Genomic DNA, 21,315 nt, shown 5'->3' on the forward strand with positions numbered 1-21,315 from the left:
GGGTAGGGATTAAGTTTAGTCTATATTTTTGGACAGTAATGTTGGTCCAGGATCTGATCTTGTAACATGTCGTGCAAAATCACGACTACTAGATAGATAGATAGATAGATAGATAGATAGATAGATAGATAGATAGATAGATAGATAGATAGATAGATAGATAGATAGATAGATAGATAGATAGATAGATAGATAGATAGATAGATAGATAGATTTCACAGCCAGTGTGAAATGAAAACAATGTTTTTTAAATCGTTTGTTTGTGTAGAGAGCGTGCAGAGGTCTCCGCTGAACGCCCATAACAGCCCCTGTGAATTTCAACTGGACGCTTTAAAACATTTTATGGAAAACCAGTCTGCTTGCTTATTGGTTGGTTAAACGTTATATGGAAATGACTTCAGTGGCTAAGCCCCTCCCACTGGAGTTGAGCTGCACGTCTGCTGTGTTGATACCGAACAAAATGGCTGCAGAGGTTTGATCCTGACCCGACAGTCTCAGCGCTTTCTCCGGACACTCCGCACTTATCCCTGGATATTTCCACTGTCGTTTTAAAAGCATCTCTGGATTGTTCGACACGACTGCAGCCAGACTGCTCGCCACATCGCTCGCTATCTTTATTTTTGCACTTTAATGAAGCAGCTTGCATCGTATAATTTCATGTCAGTATACCAGACAGTAACGTTAGCAGCTTCAAACTGCCCTTTTCCTTTACTTGCACCGTAGATGAGATGCTATTTCTGATGACCACTTTATGCCACTGTAATTGACAAACTGCCTCGCTGATTTAATGTATTTTTCCTGGCTTTTCGAGTGTATTTATGTCATGGAAATGTCATCTGCTGTTTTTCCAGCATGCAAGCTTCTATAATCTCCATCAGAGCCCGAGGCTCTGAGTCTGCATAGAAATTTCACAACAGTCCTTTTCCCTTTGCATACTGAATTTTGCGTTTATTTTTGTTCTGTTGCCTTTTTGGGACTCTTTCAGCTGCTCATTCAGTACAGTGTTACCTGGGTCTGTCTGTTTTTACGGGTACATTTTTTTTTTCGGGAAAAAAGGCCTTTTATACCGCCGTACAACATGCAACACTTTTTTAAAGAAAGCTGCCAAAGCTCGACTTGTGAACAAAAAGGTAAGTTAAAATACTGGCTCCGTTTCAAAACCTCGGCTGCTGACTCTTTAACATATACGATTGCAACCGATGTTGTCTAGATAAACAGCTCAGTATTTCTTTTCTTGTATTTTTTGCTAAATCTTTAATCGTCTCTAAAACAGTCTGCAAATTCAATTTAAATCTAATCCGTTGGAGACATGTCTGTGCTTTGGCGTAGTGGTTAAAAATCTGGGCTGTTACTTGAAAGCTTGTAGCTTCTAACTCAGCGACAAGCTTGACCATAAACGCGCCTAACCAAGTTACTGCAGGTAGACTAGTTGACCTGTAATGTGTTTACTGTTAGTTACTTTGCTGACTGGGTCAGCTAAATGATAGCTTGGGTAAAATACTGTTTTAGATGTATCTAACTGCTGTCAAGACGTGTAATCTGTAATTAGAGCCTTTATTTATACTGAAAAGTTTTTTTTTTTCTTAATAGTCTTTAATTTTGTTCTATTTATTTACCCGTGTGTTTATTTTAAGATATACTGTGCTCAAATATGTTAATTAGCATAACAGACTACCAAAGTTCCAAAGTAATAAACTATGCAGTGAATCTGATATTTGAATTTAATATTAATTTGGTTGTGAGGGGAGTGATATCACGTTGTCAATGTCAAAACATATCCCTAAAACGTATGCATTTTTAAATGTTTGAGGTGGTACAAAGTGAAGGGCTGGGCTTTCGCTGTTACTCTTCCTGTCTATCAAAATAATAGAAGATTCAGCTAATTTAATCTGGTGGGTACAACTAACATCACATGCATATGATCCTATTAAACACCACACTTAAAATCCTCCAATTCACAGGTTCCTCACTGTTGACATGTTCCTTCACACTGAAAGGGATCTTTTCACCATGATATTACATTTTCTGTTGGTTGTGTGATTTCCAGCAAAACACACAAAAAGGAAAGCCTGTAACTTATGTACTGACATATATTTTACAGGAAAGAAAAGAGAAAGACTAGAAGTCAAATAGATCAATTAGAGTTTGTCTCTTAGATCTAGCCTAGATTCTAGCTCTGTTAGCTGTTTATATTCACAATCTTGGGGTCATCTGTTTCTCCTTGTGAAAAAATTACATTCAGAATTATTATCTAAATACTAAAGAGCAGTTAGATATTATGTAAAAAAAAAATCATTTTTTAGAGAACCATCTTTACTCTTTATTTGGATATGCCACCCCCCACCCCCCGCATTATTCTAGTACTGTTTATCCATATTGGCATTTTGTTCTTTTGTAGCTTTGCTTATTGTCTTGTTCACTTAATTGAGAACCATAATTTTATTCTTCTATCTATTTTTCTCTTGAAAATCACGTCACACTTGGCTGATGCCATTGATAAGATGAATAGGGCAATTCACTTGTAATTCATAACCTGTCTACCCTTTGAGTGTGTGCTGCTCAACCTTAATTATAAATCACACCAAAACGAGGAGCTCCTTTGCTCTGATACACTCAGATTCAGCTCTCCCCCCTTTCGTCTGGTTTTAGGAAACCACCGTCCCTCATGGCACTGCAGGGGATTGGGGTCAAAGCTTGGAGGCGTGAGACGCCAGTGTTCAGCTTGTGGCAAAAAGGGCAAGCAGTACGGATGAGCGATCACACTCTGGACTATACGGGTGCACAAAAACCCCTGAACCGCAGAGCTTGTAAAAGTAGAATGACACTGGGGATTCCTTGTCTTTCATGGGATTCTCTGTGTACATTGTGGCTTTCTATTTGGTGTCTAGCCCCACTTTATAGCTGGACATAATTTAATATTTGGCTTCTGTGGCTGCACACTGCCTCCGTCTTGCTCTGATAAAATTAGAGCACATTGTTCTTGTCTGCACAGATTTCAAAGGCTGGCTGTGGTGAACTCTCCTTTGCTGGAGTTCAGTTTGCATTTCTGTAACCGTAGAATCCTTTTCCTGATTTTTATTCTTTCCTTTTTTAATGAATTCATTATTATGTTTTTTAAAGGAGGTATTTCTCTTCAGGCAGTCGTGTAGTATAAAACCGCATGTTTGTAATTGCTTAAATTAAAATAAAATATCCATCCCAAGAGGTTAGACAGTGCTGACCTGGCATCAAAACGCATGCTAAATATCGAACAACCAGACAGGGGTCTTCGGTGGTGTTTTGGGATCTTTCCACCCATATTTCTCTCATTACCTCATCATCACACTACAGTCCAGTCCAGCTCAGTTAACATTGAACCCTCTGATGTAAGAGGCTGAAATCCTCTTGTCCATGTGAGAGGAGAATGGTGCGCCACGCAGCAGGACAGGATGGGGTCCGGGTTAGGGAAAGAACTGAAGAAAGGATTTGTGAGCGTTGGCTAGTGTCCCAGAAAATCCCTGCTGTGTTGCTGGGTCCTTCCCCAATTCTGTCTTACGATAGCATTATGCTATAAACTCTAGGCAGAGTAAAGCTTCGAGATTTTGAGTTTGTCGATTACTGTTTCAACACTCGTTCAACACTGCCTATTAATTAGACAGAAAACATACATTTTACACAATGACTTTTATTTATGTCTAATAATTTGTTCAAAATTGATACGATTGAAAAAAAAATTTGTGACCTCAGAGCCTAGATAAAACAGCATGAATAAATGCACCAGGCAAACTCAAAATTAAAAGTTAGTGTGAGAAGAGCACAGATATAATTTCTTTCGATTCTTCTTTGTGGTTTCTAAGTTTAGTTATAGAATAGTTTGTACGTGTAACTAATTATTATTTTAACATTTTATTCTACAGGTATGTCTTCATTCTACAAAAATATTTACATAAAAAGGTGTTTGTAAAATAGTGGTATTTGATGCAAACCATTACGGTCTTCTTTATATTTGTCTAAATATTCTATTTTATTTTAAGAATGCTATAATACATTTTCTAGACATTTTCTAGAGGTTCTAGACAGCTGTTTAACTTCATCTAGCAGCCAAAAACCGAGGGAAAGAATGCATGTGTTAGATTAATGAATGTCAGTGACATTAAGAATTGACCTATTAGGACAAGAACCAGTTTTGTCAATTACCAGCCAGCCATCACTAACATTGAGCCCAAATGTTTGAATGTAAATGTAATGTACTATATGTAATAAGGCTGCATGATAAATCGCATGCAATATTTAATGCGCATCTTGTTTGTAAAGCCTGTAATCTGCGGTAAATCTCGATCACGTGTGTGCTTTAACATAGACATGCGTTTATTAAACAGAGCCATTGTTAACTGACAAGCTGCTCAAAACCACGATTGTATATGAAATACCACTGATTGCAAAACCGTCTTTAAGCGATTTTGTCATGTTTTTGCGATTTTATCATGCAGTCCTAATATGTCAATGATGGGAATTTGCTGATATGAGGAACCACAACAAGAGTGCACCATAATAAATTACTGAGAGGCTTTAACACTGCAAGAAAGTTGAAGCTCGTTCAAGATGGCGTACAAATCTTATTCGTTCTGTTTTAACTGTTTTCTGGTTTGCTAGTTCTCATCATTTCGGATTTCAGTGATTTAATGATTTCTGAATACAGTGATGGTATTGTCAGGTGTATTGATTCAGTGCTGCTTGAGTTCTCAGGCGTACTATTAAAAATGAGCGTCTGGTTTTCCTTTATTTATAAACACTTTCTTTTGCCTTTATTGTGCTTTGTACCCTTGACAGGCTGTCAGAAGCGATTGTCTGTTTTTCTGTGTGTGGGCTCTGTGGTAGCTGTCAGTATAACCTTCAGGATGAAAGGGAGAACCATTTGGGAATGATACTGACTCCATCTCCTGGAGCTGGGTGTTTTTGTATAGTGTCTTATCCGATTTCACTTTGATAAATTTCATCAGAATAGAGCTGACATTGATGTTTTGACAGCTTAGACAAAGCTGTTCTTCTTGTAAGACAATCCTGGATTGTTTAGCCTCAATTCTGCTGTGTGCCTGAATTCTTAAACATCACATGGTAAGGCCAGGATACAACTTGAGGCTCTTTGCTAACTTTAAATGTCTGGTATTCAGTGATTGGTTTCCATTTGGTTGTGAGTTGATTGTTTTGTCTCAATTTACCTCCCGTTGTTTTTCCAGCGTAAACTTCAAAAATAGATCAATCTAAATCTAGGCATTAATTCAACTAATTTAAGTTCCAATCTACGTTTTTATACAAATAACTAACTTTTAATAGTAATCTAAGCAGTTTATGCAATGGGTCATAGATCATTAAGTCAGTGAGTTGGAGTCAAGATCCAAATCAGTTCAGCTGGAGTCAGGTTGTACATGACGAACCAGCATTCTAAATTTAGCAGGTTGTGCCCACTCCCCCCAATCCCGCATATCCTTAACACACAGTAATTCCAGCACGTAGGATGTGCTAAGCTGCTCTTTAGTTGTAGTTTGAGAAGGCCTCTTGATGACCCAGTCAGTGCAGTGAACTACCGAGGGGAGCTGCAGGTTGCTAATACTCTGTGGCAGGAAGACCGAAGGTTAATGGTTTTTCCCCTGCCCTCTGCTGTGGTGTGCCAGAAGTCCTTGTGAGCACACAAGCCTTTGCTCGCAGCCTCCACAAGTCTGGATATAAGCCAAGATGGCCTACTCTGAAACACACCACCTTTCAGTGTGTTTTTCTGTATTCCTCCCCTGTCCTCCCCTGCAGGTCGATAACCACATCCCTTGCACCACTTCACCTTAAGCGTTGCCTGACCTAAGCTTGATCATGCAACTTGAGACTTTTCGTTTGTGAGAATGAATATCACACTTTGTTTATTTAGTTTTTATTTTGCCTTTGAGGCATGTACATTTTAATGATTTTCATCCTCTTTCATTCTTTTTGAGCAATTAGAAAATCTTACTGTTTTTATTATATAGCTGAGTGTGCCCTTCAGGTCTCCTGCCTGGAGAAAGAGATGTATGTATCCTAAAACTAGGGTCAGTTTCCACTGGTATTTTTTTTTTTTTTTTTGCGCATTCTGATGTAACTTTGGTAATTGTAAACAAATAACATTGACTGTGATATTATTCCTAGAGTAGTAGAGTGCTAGCAATGCCAAGGTCATGGGTTAAATTCCTATGGAATGCATTAACTGGCAAATTGTACCATCAATGCAATGGAAGTAATTTGAATTAAAGCATTTGCCAAATGCATAGATGTAGGTTTAAGAGTTTATTGTTTTTACTTTATTGGGTATGGTAAAAGAACTAAAAAAAAAACAGTTTTAAGTTTGGCGTTTCAGCTTATATGTTAGTTCATTTTCAAGAATCTCTTCAATCCATCTTTTTCAATTAACACTCTGATTTCAGCAGTCTGTAGCACGATTCAGGCAGTAATTATTTCTCATTAGGATGTCTGTAAAAATGTATTTACATATCACCTCAGTGATAAAACTCATAAATTCAGATGGCTATTTATTTACAGAGGAGTGAGTTATGTGATCCTACGAACCCTAGAACATGCTGCTCACGTGACAAGTCACACAATTTTTCTGCTGTAAATAAAATTAACTTTAAGCTTATTTACAAAATGTATTCTTATTATTGTGTAATATGAAATTAAAAAACTTTTTTTTAAATGTATTCTTATTATTCCAAGCATATTTAATAATATATAATCCTATTTATTATTAGATTATTTAAATCTCCTGTTTAAAAAGACAATTATACACAATATAGTTATAGCCTATATAATAACAGTTTCTAAAACTAATTTTATAACTGCATTGCATACTACCTGCCGCTGCCATAATAAAGACCCATTTAAAATGTTTGCACTTTTCTTCTCTTTCTGCTCCTAGTCGCTGTGAGCAGTTATGAAGTATTGTTCTTTTAAATACTTTCCAGCATTTTAGAAATGTGTGCAAATTATAGTAAAATGATAAGTAAAACAGTTATATAGAGTTATATAGAGTTAATAGTTATTAAGATGGTTGTTAGGTTTAGGGGCGGGTTTAGTATTAAGAATCTAAAATATTGTCTTGCAGAATAAGGCATTAATATGTGCTTTATACTACAATATGTACAATATTTTTGTGAACCCTTTGAAAATATCTGAATTTCTGCATTGGTCGCTCAAAATGTAATTAGACTTAAAGGGATAGTTCACCCAAAAATGAAAACTTTGTCTTTTAAATACTCGCCTTTGCCGTTCCAAACTCGTAAGATTACCGTTCTTCTTAGGAACACATATAAAGATATTTTTAATGGAATCTGACAGCTCTCTAACCCTCCCATTGACTCAGTCCACAAACTCTTCCTTTGCATATACTGTGAGTTTGGGTTGCTTAACGTTTTTCTGGGAAAACTCTAGATTTATAACGTAAATCATTTATAAAACTATGCAAATACAGGAGTAGGCTATATCAACATATTTCTGTTAAGCTAGTGTGATTTGTTGTACATCACAATTTCAAAATAAAAATTCCAGCCCTGGCCCAGAGTTTGCATGTGGCAAAATCTTAAAATGACATGGATTTAAATGTCATTGAATCACGCTGTAAAGTGAAGCATGGCCAGGCTATTGGTGCCCTCGGCAGATATTTTTTTAATCATAATGTACTCACATTAGGTTATTTTCATATTATTTATAGGCATATAACATATTTTAACAGTAATGCTAAAAAAAAAACATGCGTTTAATTGGTTTTGATACTTTATCTGAACCTATTATTATTACCTCATCGTTAGTTTATATGTAGCCATTATAAAGCCTGTTTTTCACTTAAAATATCAGGTTACTTAGTTGTCAAATATAATCAGTAGATTAAGATTACTTGATTACCAAGATAATCATTAGTTACGGCTCTAGATTAGTTAAATGTTTCAATATACAACATACATTGTTTTGCTTTCTGTGATTTAAAAGACAAATATTTTGTTATTGAAAATTTCTTAAAAATAATTTTAAAAAATTGTCTCATTCTAGCGAATCAAGTATCTGGATTTTGTCTGTTCTCATGATCTAAGTGTATTGTCACACCCCTGGTGTCTAAGAGCATGACATAATTTATAATTTTCCAAGTGTATGATGAAGCTTTTACTCTTCAGGTTAATCATATATTCATAAAAAAATTACTTTGAATGAGGAAAAGCGATAACTTTGCCATAGTGTATTTTCATGTTGCCACAGCCATTGTGTGCTGCACTTTATTTATACCATTATATTTTATTAGTTCATTTATCAGAATTTGAAAGATAACAATATTGTGATCTCTGTTTTTAGTCCTTGAAAACGAAAAGTAGTCCTTAAAGTCCTTGAAAGTCCTGGAATTTCATTATGCAGTTTCTGTACGAACCCTGTGAACTGTAACAGAACAGACACTGCTACTTTGCTGTCATTGAAAGAACAATGAAGTGTATCAAGATGTATTGGTGGAGAATGTCAGTACAACAGTTTATGACTTCAGGAGTGGTTAGGTGAAGCTACAAGATGATGACCCAAAGCACACAAATAAATAAAGAATGGCTGGGGGAAAAAAGGAAAATATGTGTTTCCCTTACCTTAACCCAGGGCAGATTTTGTGCCATAATCTAGGGAGGATTGTTCTAGCATGACCGCTCAGAAATATTGATAAACTGAAATAGATTTGTGGGGAGGGACGGACCAAAATTGGTCAATAGTCTTGTAAGCAACTAGAAGATATTTAGTTGAGGTTTTGCTGTTAAATGAGGATCTGCTATTTACTAAAGTCAAGGGTTCATTGACTGTCTTCATCCTGCACTGCAATAAAAATGTAAAAAACGCAGTTTGTGTATTATTAGTTAATTCAGTTTGTATTTGTATTACATATACAGTTATAAAAAAAGAAATCCAGATATTTTGAAAGGGTTCACAAATTGAATCTTGCCACTGTGTTATTAAGGTCCAATACCAATTCTATTTTATACCCCTTCCCCTTCCCCTACTCCTCCGCCTACCCCTTCCCCTTGTCCCTTGAAACAGAGTGTCAAGGGGTAGGGGAGAAAATATTCCAAGGATTGGGACACCACTACCATGACGTCACATGCCATCATTCGTCGTCTAGCTCTTATAATACACACATATGCTGGTGTGCATTAGATCCTTTAATTATCGTTCTGTATTAATGAGCTGCTTACTGACACACACACATTTCGGAAATCGCACAGCTCACACATCCAGGAGAAAATAAACTTGTCAACGCTTTTATTAAATACAGTTTAAATACTGAATCGCTACATTATATTTTCCAGTGACGAGAGGATACAATCACTGTTTTTAAGTAAACTCACTCTAAAAAGATAAACACATGGACGCCAATACACGCAACTTCCATTTCTCTTTCTCCCTCTCTCTCTCTCTCTCTCTCTCTCTCTCTCTCTCTCTCTCTCTCTCGATTAGGCAATATTTTAGAAAATGGTTTAGCGATTTCTAATTATTTGGGGGATTAGCCCCCATCAATGTCTACGTTAGTTATCACCCTGACCAGACATATGCTGTGCTGATCAGACTATCATGCAGTCTGTAATGATGTGATGTTAGCAAATATTAGCGATTTGTTTTTTGCAAACATTTCTTTGATTAACATGACCATTAATATGAACTCACAATTGAATGTAACATAAAACAAATTATTACTTTTTGTTAAAATCTTTATTTATGCCAAAAAAAGCTTACGTTTACAGTGTATGTGTCTTTTTGTTCGCTGTAGCAGCCATGTTGCCGAGGTAATTCATACCCCTTCGTTTGAAGTGTGGTCCCGAAAAATCTTCATTTGAAGGGCTATCTCCAACCAAAAGAGAATCGAGACACCGCTACCCCTTCATGTGAACGCGCGAAACGGAGGGGTAGGGGAAAGGGGAAGGACTAAGGGGTAGAATTGGGATTGGGCTTAGGTCATGTAAAATGTTAAACTATTAAACATAATTTTAATAGTTTAATATTATTTAATTAATTATTACATTCTAAATTCAATGAATTGTGAAACGTCATTCAAAATTAAACATTTAAAAGATCTTAATTTTTGAAAAACTTGACTTAATTTACTGTAGATTTAGTGCCCTAGGTTGTGTAATGATGTAAGGATGGTTCTTCTGATTGGGAGGGAAAAAATATATAAACCTCAAAAATATTATATTAATATAGCAAAAACTGTATTAAATTGAGTATATTTTCAGTATTTTGATTAAAATATGTCTAAACACATTAGAGACAATGTATTGTTACATTTATTTGTGATGATGTGCAAGTAAAACCTGGAATAAATTATAAACTGGACCAAGTATTTGATTATAGAATGTTCTTTCCATTAAAAACAAATTTATCAGAATCAAAGAATACAGTATGTTTACACAAATCCTAATGGGACTGTATCTGCTCTATTGTCTGTAGCAGATGGTTATATTTTATTAACACCTAAACTGGTAGGCTTTGGAAAATTCCAGCAGACAAAGGGTGGGGGATATTTATAAAGCTGTTCAGTGTCCCACTCTACAAAATGCACCGGGTAATTTCAACATGATCCATTCCTATCCTCTCGCTCTGGACCTCTGCCAAGATGTATGAATGGCAATGACTCAAATGCCTGTGTTCTGATTGGACAGTAAAAGTGGGTATAAGTTTACTAGCCAATGGAAGGGGTTTGAGGCTGAGTCAGAGGTTAAATCAGGACAGCCGATTGGCAACTCTAAGCATTGGTCCAGCCATACTATGGCTCTCTGCCAGTGCGTTGTTTCTAAGCACAATACACTGTTGTCACTTGCAGTTTCACTGATTGACAGCTTTTCCTTTACTAACTGGCAACTCAACAGGACACCCCCCATTATTTCTGGCGTATATTGTTTACGTGTATATTTATGAATTAATACCTGACTTATGACTTCTGAGATCTAATTGTGTGTTGTTGGGTGGAAAATGCATTTAGATTTAGGGTGTTATATATTGTACATGGTCTTAGATTTGGAAAGATGAGGATCATCTGTCTACTTGGCTAGGTCATGCTTTCTAAACTGTGCATGAGTGAGATAAGTGAAGTCAGGATACCAACTGGCACTGACAAAATGTGGATGGACCCCTGTAGCACAATCAATTTGTCAAATCAATGCACGGTCATAGTTTTACCAATGCCTTTTGCGGACTTTTTGTATTAGGATTTTGTTCACTGCAGTGTTGAATGTAACTAGACTTACCATAGAGACTGATCCCCTCAAATTGGCCTCGGGTTGGGTCTCAGAAACCATTACCTGTCTTCAGATACATTAAAGAGTGATAAAGTTGGATCTGGAAACATTGTATCTGTTCTTTTACTGTCCAAATTTTGCAGATCCTACATCCTTCCATCTTGACAATTATTAATATTTCACCTGTCTGTCCTCTAGCTGAGAGAAGCTGAACATCACGAGGAGATAACCATTTGATGGAAGAAAAGAAAACGCTAGAAGAAGAGACAAAGAAGGATACTACTCAGAAAACGGTCAGTTTGTTTTAATTAAAAAAAGAAACAAAAAAATAAATACATTTCTGGTAGCCTGGACCAAGAAGACATATTATACTTTTTTTATATAAGGCCAATAACTGATGGATGACAGTGATATTAAATCTTACACGTAACATCAGAAATTGTAGTATACTTTATAATAGTTTTTTTTTTTTTTTTTTTTACTCTATTTATTTATTTATTGGGTGAAATTAACAAATGTAATCAAAGGGTGAAATATTGTGCACAGTTAAATATCCAATATGGACTGATTTCGATATGTTTCAGAATGTCTATTTAGACATTAACTGAAATGCTACACAAATACATATATATAAAGGTGTCTCAAAACACTTGAACTTGTGCCGACAAATACATACAAAATATTTCAAAATATCCACCTTGGAAATTATGCTCGAAAAAACTGTTATTTCTTAAGTGAAAGTAAACAGTTGAGGGGAAAAAATGGGATGTGTATTATATGGGATGCGTTCATCGTCTCTTAAAGGGACCGCGCCTAATCTAGCGACTGGCTGCTGTAATGTTAATCCAAGAAAATGAAAATCACTCACTGCTCTTTACTGCATTACTTTGTAGTTTTAACAGTCAAACCAAAAATTATTCAGACACCAGGTATCATTTTTGATATATATAGCAAAACTATAATAATGTGAGAAATGTTGAAGGTGTCTGAATAAATGTAGGTTTGATTGTATATTTCATTTTTACATTGAAGATTATCCAGTGCTATTTTACATTTAATTATTTGGTTTCTGTACCTTGACACCTACAAACTTGAAAAAAACGTAAACATTGGTGTGAAACAGGCGTAATGTTGTTTGCACCTTGTGCAATGTGGAATTAGTTTACACCTTTTTCAAGCACTTTGTGATTTTGGAAAAGGCATTTTGGAAACAGGAGATGAGCCCCTTTTCTAATGCACCACCTAGCTTGATAAACCCCTTCTCAAAGACTTACTGTTTGTCAGTTTTATTTGGGTAACACACATACTCTGAATGCCTTCGGCAGAATTCGAATGAGCCATTTAAATCTAGATTAATTTCAAGATCACAGTGAGATTAATCTAGATTAAAAAAAAATAATCTATGCCCACCACTAATATATATATATATATATATATATATATATGTGTGTGTGTGTGTGTGTGTGTGTGTGTGTGTGTGTGTGTGTGTGTGTGTGTGTGTGTGTGTGTGTGTACGTGTGTGTGTACTTGTTTTTCTATTCTGGTGGGGACTTAAACCTGAAAACATACAGACTCATGGGGACTCGTGTCACGGTGGGGACCTAAATTGAGGTCCCCACGGGTAAACAAGCTGATAAATTACACAGAATGAAGTTTCTTGAAAATCTAAAAATGCAGAAAGTTTCCTGTGAGGGTTAGGTTTAGGGGTAGGGTTGGTGTAGGGCGATAGAAAATACGGCTGTTAACAGTTTTTCATCTCTTAAGACTTTTTCCTATTAAGAATTTGTCATTTGTGTTTGAATCAGTGGTTAGATCTTTTGGGATTCAGCAAATGCACATTGAGTACTCCAGTATCTTTATTTTGAACCCGGTGTTCTGAAGTTCTGTACTTAAAAGGGCAGTAAGAAAAGAACAGTCTTTATAACAGTTCTGTAACGGCACCAGGGAATGTAAACTAGCACTCTGGCCTTGCTCCCTTCTCTTACTCCTCTTCCCCCTAGACTCCTCTCTGACAGAGGGCTGTTTGTAATCTGTCTCCACTCGATTAGCAGGCCACTGTTTGTGCCAATATGATTTGCTCCGTAATCTCTTGTCAAGATTACGAGGCACAGTGTATTTTAAGACTTGAAGTAGAGTTTTGTTTTTTGTTGGTGCTTATTTAATCTTGCAGTTATTTTGGGCTGGGTACAATTGTGAACCTCCTTAACCCCAAATAATTTATTAGCAGTAAAATGTCAGGTCAGCCTGCTACAGAAATATGGTATGAATATTCATCATACTATGCAAATAACATGTAATCTACAACACTAAGTAGTGTGAAATATATCATAGCTTTTGCTGATAATGCATCTCTTGCTTTCATTTACAGGACACTGAACAGAAAACCAAAGGTAAGTACTCTTTAAAGTCCTTTTCATCTTTAAAAATACAATATGGTTATATTTCAACAGAAGAGTAATGTAATTCAGCTCAAATTTAATGCGGCTCATGTGTAGTAAGGTCAGCAGATATGGAGATCTCCCTCATTAGTCTGAAGATAGCTTTTGTCGCTCTGATTTCATGCCTGTGCGGACTAATGCTTGGTGACACATGCTTTATTTCATTAGCATATGTTCACTGGGCTGTAGGGAAACCCAGACGGGTAATACTGGGTGTCACTCCTCAGTATCAGCAGTTTGCTGGATTTAATTTATGGACTTGTTTTTTTATTTTTTATTATAAAAAAAAAAAAAAATATATATATATATATATATATATATATATATATATATATATATATATATATATATATATGTATATATGTATATATATATATGTATATATATATATATGTATATATGTGTGTATATATATATAATTATTAAAATGTAATTATTTAAATGCATAAAAACAAATGTAATTTTTTTCCTTAACATTTGGTTATCAAATTAAGACATAAAACATTCATTTAATTTATCTTTTAATTATTGAAAATTAAGCAAACTCAATTTTTTGTAAACAAAGGGGCTTTATTATTTAACATAAAACATGGAAGAAATGTTTTTACATTTGTTTTTATGCATTTAAATAATTACAAATGCTAAATCACAGATTCAGGTAACAATAAAACATATGATGAAGAAAACATAAAACATTTCATAGGGCACTAAACATGTAATATTTGGCATATTTGTTTTTGCAGTAGTTTTGGGGGGATTATTTTTCCTGTAAAGATATCAAAATATATATCGTATATCGAGAAATAACAAAATATATCGAGAAATATTTTTTGCTCCATATCGCCCAGCCCTAGTCAAGACCTTAATAAACATCTCCGTATCTAAACATCAACTCGATTGGTGAAGGACAAGATGGCCTAAGACCCAACACTATCTGTAGTTACCCAGCTCTAATATTTTGGTATTTGCATATGGTTACTATATCATTCACAATGGTCTTCACATGGTACCAGCATGGTATTGAAATCGCTGGTACCATTGAAAACTATTGAAAACTTGATAAATTCTAATTGCAACAAAACTGCTACCATCATTGTTTTTGTTTTTTGTTTTTTGGTCATATCAGTGTATGCGTTGCTTTAATGTTGCCTTAGCAGTCTTAGAAGCTTATTAAATATTTGTATCAGTTTTTTGAATATTGCAGTTGTAAAAAGTTTTCATACGTGAATTCCAGTCTTGCATTAATTAAGTGCATTAAGTAATTATTGTGTCTGGGGATTCTGTCTGCTTTGTTTGCTTGCATTGACAGATTTAAATGGATATTTTGTAGGGGTTGCACAGAGGCGTTGTTAACTGAAAAGATGCGCCAATAAACACTGAAAATTAACGTGATTTGCGCATCTTCTCTATTAACAACGACTCTGTGTAGTAACAGCTACTCTATGTGAAATCACGCACCTGATGGAATTTACCGCTGATTAGAAAACCGGCTTTACTGACGAGATGCGCATTAACGATCGGCTGATCGTGATCGGAGCACCCCTAATATTTTGGTGTACCTTTCATAGGGCTGGCATGAAAATGCAGCCTTATCTTTATTTCTATTCTGAAATATCGATCTAGTGCATCATCCATGTTTACATGAATGTGGAAGATCTATATAATTACAGCTTAATTAACTTCAGTAACTTCTGTTAGATATGGGCTATTGGACTCAAAATAAATGTAAATAGTCTTCAGGGATTGCCAATGTTTTCAAAGTGGAGGACATAAAGGAAGATTTGTCTGAGATCAGGACATTGAGATGAGAGATAGTAGCAATCTTTAACCTACCTCAAAGACATCTCTTGGTAATAGTTGGTAGCCACAGCAGCAGTAAACATGTTTGATCTATGCCTGTGCTTTTGAACATTCAGACTTGTTTAAAAAGGCACATCTCCTCATAACATGCAAAATCATTTACTGTGTAAGTGAAAGTGGCTTTTTGCAAAGGTCACCAATTTCTTAGTGCGGCACAGCAAGGCCACAATAAAACAGAGTTCAAACTGAGGCATTTTCTACCCCAATTATGCCCTGCTGGGATGGAAATTTCCTGCAGTCAGTTGACTTTTTAATGTGTAATGGAAAATTTTAAATGCATTTTTTTTTTATTGGACGTATTCTGAGGTTCACAGTGATTTCCCTTTGTAGCAGAACAATTACAGTCTTGGAAATGATAACAGCATCACTTCTCTGCTTGACAAACCAAAATTCTTGATGCAATTAATTTGCAATTTCTCATCCAATTAATTACGTCAACACTCACCACGAGGCTGATTTTCATGAATTGCAGTCTAATAAGCGGCTAATTTGCCTGAACAGAAAGGAAGGAGGGTCTTCAATTGTGACATTTATAAATACTCAAATTAATCATGAAAGTTTAGATTCTGTTATGTTGATTTATTCTGGAACACATTAATCAGTTTAGAGGCCTTCATTCATCAATTTAACTGTGCTACATTGGAGGGGCAGCTCTCAATGCTGTCACAGTAGAACAGTTTACAATTGTCCATTAGAACTTGTCAGAATGATTTCAAACTCCTGATCCAGAAGGGACTCCATGATTATGCAAATTTACAAAGGCCAAGATCATTTTCATCACTGTCAAGAGTCCATGTCAGCTTAATGCTTATACATTTTGGAATTTAGAAGATTTAGATATTGTAATAATGTAAATAAATAAATAATATGAATTAGAAAAATATACTATAAAGGAAAGTGTCAAAAATGCTCTTTAGTTTCTGTGTATCAGTAATGTGCTTTAACTTTATTTTTAACGTCTTTGAACAATGCTTCACAATATGATGTTTACAAAATAGCTGTGGTTAGTTGTTTTAAATGTCTGTCAGGCTGTCAACTTCCTGTTTTAAGTGGGTAGTTATAAGCCATAATAAGCTACAAAGTGAACCAGATTTATGCCAAAAGTGACAGGTCGGTGAACGGTCAACTTTCTCCATAGCAAGGATGATTCCCTAAAAATTTCCCTGATAAAGGCAGAAATATCTTATGTATTACATTTTTCTTTACACAACCAGGGAGATTGACTTGCCATAGAATTTCAGTGAAGAAAAGAGAGAACCATCCTCCTTTGGGTATTTTGATGTTAAAACCTTGCCTAATTAAATTGTTGCTGAAGAATTTTACTAATTTATTGCCTAAAAACATTTAACACCATAAACGGCGTTGCAATATCAATTACCCAATTATCCAAATTTAATTGCCCAAATGTTTATTTAAAGCTAAATGAAAAGTTTAATTTGTGTTTCATTAAAAAGAAAAAGCTTTAGTAGTCTCAAAACTCTATTCTATTAGTACCAACTGTGTCCACTCTTGAAACATTTGAGATATTTCCAACCAGTAACTAGTCTAGATTGATTTAAAAACTGCTTTCCTTGTTTTCCATTATCAACAAAATGTTCTACATTGGAAACTTCCGATGCAAACTTGCAAACTTGCACACGGCACCATTTTGGTCGAAACGTTGTATCAGTGTTTAAACCTTGGTTTAATTTCAGTCTGAAAACTAAGTAGAATGACTTAAATGCTGCCCAAAGTTTCTATAAATGTATTATTATAAAGAACCATCTCTCATCCTCTGCACTGACTATAATGCGCTTTGTCAGCAGTTCATGCCTGTGCGCCTTTGAGAGTTTCTCATTTTCTCTTTGCATCGTTAAACGAATATCATCCCAAGACAAATGCAAGTGGAATTTGTATTTAGACAGTGAATTATGTACACGTTCTATATACCTCCTAATATTTACTGGAAGAAAAGAGTTAAGGGAGTCTAGGATCTTTTCATATTTGTTGAACTGACAGATGGAATTCTGGGTAATCTAGAGGGAAACTAGAAGGAAATTAGCATGTTCAACTACAGCCAGACTTTTACTGTTGTGACAATAAAAGAAGGAAACACATGCAAACAATTATTAACATAAAAGCACTAATACTGATATTTTTCTGTCAGTGTCCCTGATGATTGCCACCCAAACACAGCAGACATGTACAGTAATAAATTTATTAAAGATTTGGTTTCTTCTCTAGCTTCTGAACACTTTAAAGAGAATTGGTTCCAGATTTTTTCTGGGATTAAGAGCCATACGTATGTGCTTACTTATGTGTGATTTTGAGAGAGAGAGAGAAAGAGAGATGGAGCTGTAGACTGAACACAAGAACACAAGATTGAAGCAGACAGGAAGAGATGGAATGAGAGAGGCCCCACAGCAAATTGCCTGTCTGAGATTGCCAGTGTGAAGATCTCATGGTCCCAGTGTCCATCTGTTTCCTATAATGAATTCACAAGCACTTTGAACAATAGGGACAATGAACGAGTCGAACAGGCTGTGGGGGATGGAGGAGAGAATGGAGAGAGGGAAAGGGTAGAGGAGGAGGGGAAATGTGCGAAGGAGAAGGGCACAGAAGAGAAAGAGACAGGCAAGACTGCTCTGATTGGCTGGAAGCATTGTCGATGGATAGGCACGCTGAGCAGAATGTAATTATAGATGTGCGTCACCATCTTCAGCCAGCGGCCAACAGTGCTCTGTTTTTAAATGACTCCAGGGGATCTCTGTATTCAATTCACAACTGGAAAACATTAAGAGTTCTTTGCTTGGTTTGTAAGTATCCCACACAGTAGACACAAACTGCGAGACTAACTCAAGGCTTTCGTTTTTTTAAATGTGCAAAGATCTGCATGGGGCTGATTGATCATGTTTTATTCTTGCGTGTTAATTTCCAGATCATTTAATTTCCTTTAATTCAGGCTGTTATAAATGTCTCATCTTGGCATGAAGACTTTTCTTCGAACTGTGACTATCCTTAACCCAAAACCTGGGATGAGTTACAGCAACTCTGCCCAGAGCTGCTCAGTGCTTGAGGCTGATGTTAATCCTTTTCTTTTCTCCTGAGCATTGTGTGTAAATCTCTCAAAGAGCCTTTCCCCATATGGCCCTCCTGTGTAGTGTTTACCCAGAATACCTAGAAATTGTGAAAATTTATCTTAGGCCGGCAAAGGGACTTGCTACTGTTGGTAGTCTTTAGTCACTGCAGCTTGCAGCTTTTCCCCATTTTTCACAATAGACATTAGACAGGTTTTTTTTTTTTTTTTTTTTGAGTGGTTTGTAGTCAGTGTTCATGGACTGCCACATCCTCCTCTTCCTCTACAGCATTCATAGTAAACACTGTTGAGGAGGTCTCTTTCTGAATATGCACAATCAATTGACAGATGTTTATTAAAAAAATTAAATGTAATAATAAATTTTTCTTGAAGGTTTATGCCATTTAGACTTTTAAAGCACAAAAAAAAAAAAAAAAAAAAACTTTTCCAGCAAACCCCATATGAGAAAGCATGTGATCTGAGTAATTTATAATAATTTCTGACGTTGTGGGTCAGATTTTTTTCCCCCTTTTGACTCTCTGGATTTTAAGCATTCTTTTTATTTTGAATGAGTGACCAGGGTTGCTGTTCAGAACTTGAAATGTTAAATGCTAGCTAGCTGACTAGTTGAAACAGCATTACTTGTTGTAACATCCAACTGCATCCACACATGCTATATTGTTGTCAGACTATTCTTTGCTCATGGATGTGACAAACAATATTGAATGACATAGGCAAAAAATTTGAAATCTGACTTTACAGCTCAAAATGTTAATTAATCATTTAGGCATAGTGAATAAGGATAATGCCAAAATAAGACAGTTAATTTATAAGTTAATAAATATTGTGTTATTTTAAATATTTGTAATTTTAGTTATGCTCAATTTTGCCAACCAGAAGATAAAGACAAATCAGAACTTTTCATCCCCGAGCAACCTACAGTGGCATTTCATTTCTTAATCCACATTTTGAACAAATTAGGTGAACCATTTGGTGCATTGAACCATTGGCATATGCGTTGACTTTGAAGTGGCACAGCACAGTGTATGTATCAGTGAATGACATCAAATTACCGTGAGAGCGATTCAAAAGCACAAGGAGTCGTCTGTTGTCTAATCTCTTGCGGTACTTTGATGTCACACACTGATCGGTGTTGTTCAAGTCGAACAAGCCTAATGATTCAGTGAACCATTCATAAAGAACCGTTTACTTCACTCCTGAATGAATCAGCCATTTGAACGAATCAAACGAATGAATTAATGACTTGATGACTTAAAGGGTTAGTTCACCCAAAAATTACTCACCCTCATGTCATTCCAATCCCATAAGACCTCCGTTCATCTTCGGAACACAGTTTAAGATATTTTAGATTTAGTCCGAGAGCTTTCTGACCCTCCATTGAAAATGTATGTATAGTACACTGTCCATGTCCAGAAAGGTAATAAAAACATCATCAAAGTAGTCCATGTGACATCAGAGGGTCAGTTAGAATTTGTTGAAGCATTGAAAATACCTTTTGGTTATTAGTGGTTTATTTTTGTACCAAAATGTATTTTCGATACTTCAACAAATTCTAACTGATTTTAACTGATTAAGGTCCGAAAGCTCTCGGACTAAATCTAAAATATCTTAAACCGTGTTCCGAAGATGAATGGGAGGTCTTACGGGTTTGGAACGACATGAGGGTGAGTCATTAATGACAATTTGTTTTTTTTTACATTTTTGGGTAAAGACATTTACCACCACCTACTGGAAGTTTTAATTTTAATATTTAGAATATCATTTTAATATAGAAATAATGTCATATTTTCATAATAATAATAATAATAAAACGAAGAAAATAAATTATTAGTTAAATTTATTGTACACCCAACCCAAAACTCACATGGTCCAAAAGAGTAGGCTATATGTAATACATTTTGTCAAACAAAATATTTCTTGCCGAACCTACTTTTTGTAATGGCTGTTTGATGATTTACACAACAATGACTTTAAATTATCTTTTGGGAGGAATTTCTCAAAATTTATTTGTGTGATTAATTCGATTAATTAATCATCACATCATGCAATTAAAGCCCTAATATATATGTGTGTGTGTGTGTGTGTGTGTGTACGTGTTTGTATAGTTACAGTTTAAAAAAAAAAAAAGCTTTAGTGGTGCAGCTTAGAAAAATTAACAAAGACTGTAAGATGATTGGTATTTTATTGTAGTTTGATATATTGCCACTTATTTCTATAAATTCATTTATCTAAATTTGGATTTTGTCTTTAAATTTCCACTTCTCTCGCAGTGCCAGACTCTGTTAATCCCAATTCCACCATCCCTTCAAGCCCCATTCTGTCCTTGAACCTGCCTGTACCCTCTGCTGCCACCACCAGCAATGGCAAGCGTAGCCCTTGTAATTCCCTGCAACATCAGTTACACCCATTACAGCAGCCCAGTCCCCGATATGTGCCCAGAGAGGTTCCTCCACGCTTCCGACAGCAGGAGCAGAGGCAGCTACTGAAGAGGGGTCAACCTTTACCTACAGGCACTCTGAACCCGACCTCTGCTTGCACTCAGTCCGGTGTCATCTCCCCTCCCGAGACGCCCACCAGCAAACGGCACACGGGTGAGAATCATGTTCTGTTTTTGAAGGAGAAAATAAGTTATTTAGTTTAACAGGCTTTTCACTTGACCAATATCAGGTCTGTGAATAGAGATGAA

General features: G+C 35.7%; 1 protein-coding gene across 3 annotated transcripts in view; it reads left to right on the top strand.

The window, feature by feature from the left end:
- The first annotated feature begins 434 nt into the window (after positions 1–434).
- tnrc6c2 (trinucleotide repeat containing adaptor 6C2) overlaps positions 435–21,315 on the top strand; it is a 46,424-nt gene continuing 25,543 nt past the window's right edge. For 2 of the 3 annotated variants that reach the window (XM_026263077.1, XM_026263079.1), the window contains exons 1-4: positions 435–1,130; positions 11,454–11,548; positions 13,624–13,645; positions 20,900–21,220. In XM_026263077.1, the coding sequence (XP_026118862.1) occupies positions 11,492–11,548; positions 13,624–13,645; positions 20,900–21,220 (400 nt within the window). In that variant the 5' untranslated portion in view covers positions 435–1,130; positions 11,454–11,491. The remainder of the gene's footprint in view (positions 1,131–11,453; positions 11,549–13,623; positions 13,646–20,899; positions 21,221–21,315) is intronic. The other variant, XM_026263080.1, reaches the window with a different exon arrangement.

This window comes from Carassius auratus, chromosome 6 (assembly GCF_003368295.1).
Source record: "Carassius auratus strain Wakin chromosome 6, ASM336829v1, whole genome shotgun sequence".
In the NCBI taxonomy this organism is placed as follows: domain Eukaryota; kingdom Metazoa; phylum Chordata; class Actinopteri; order Cypriniformes; family Cyprinidae; genus Carassius; species Carassius auratus.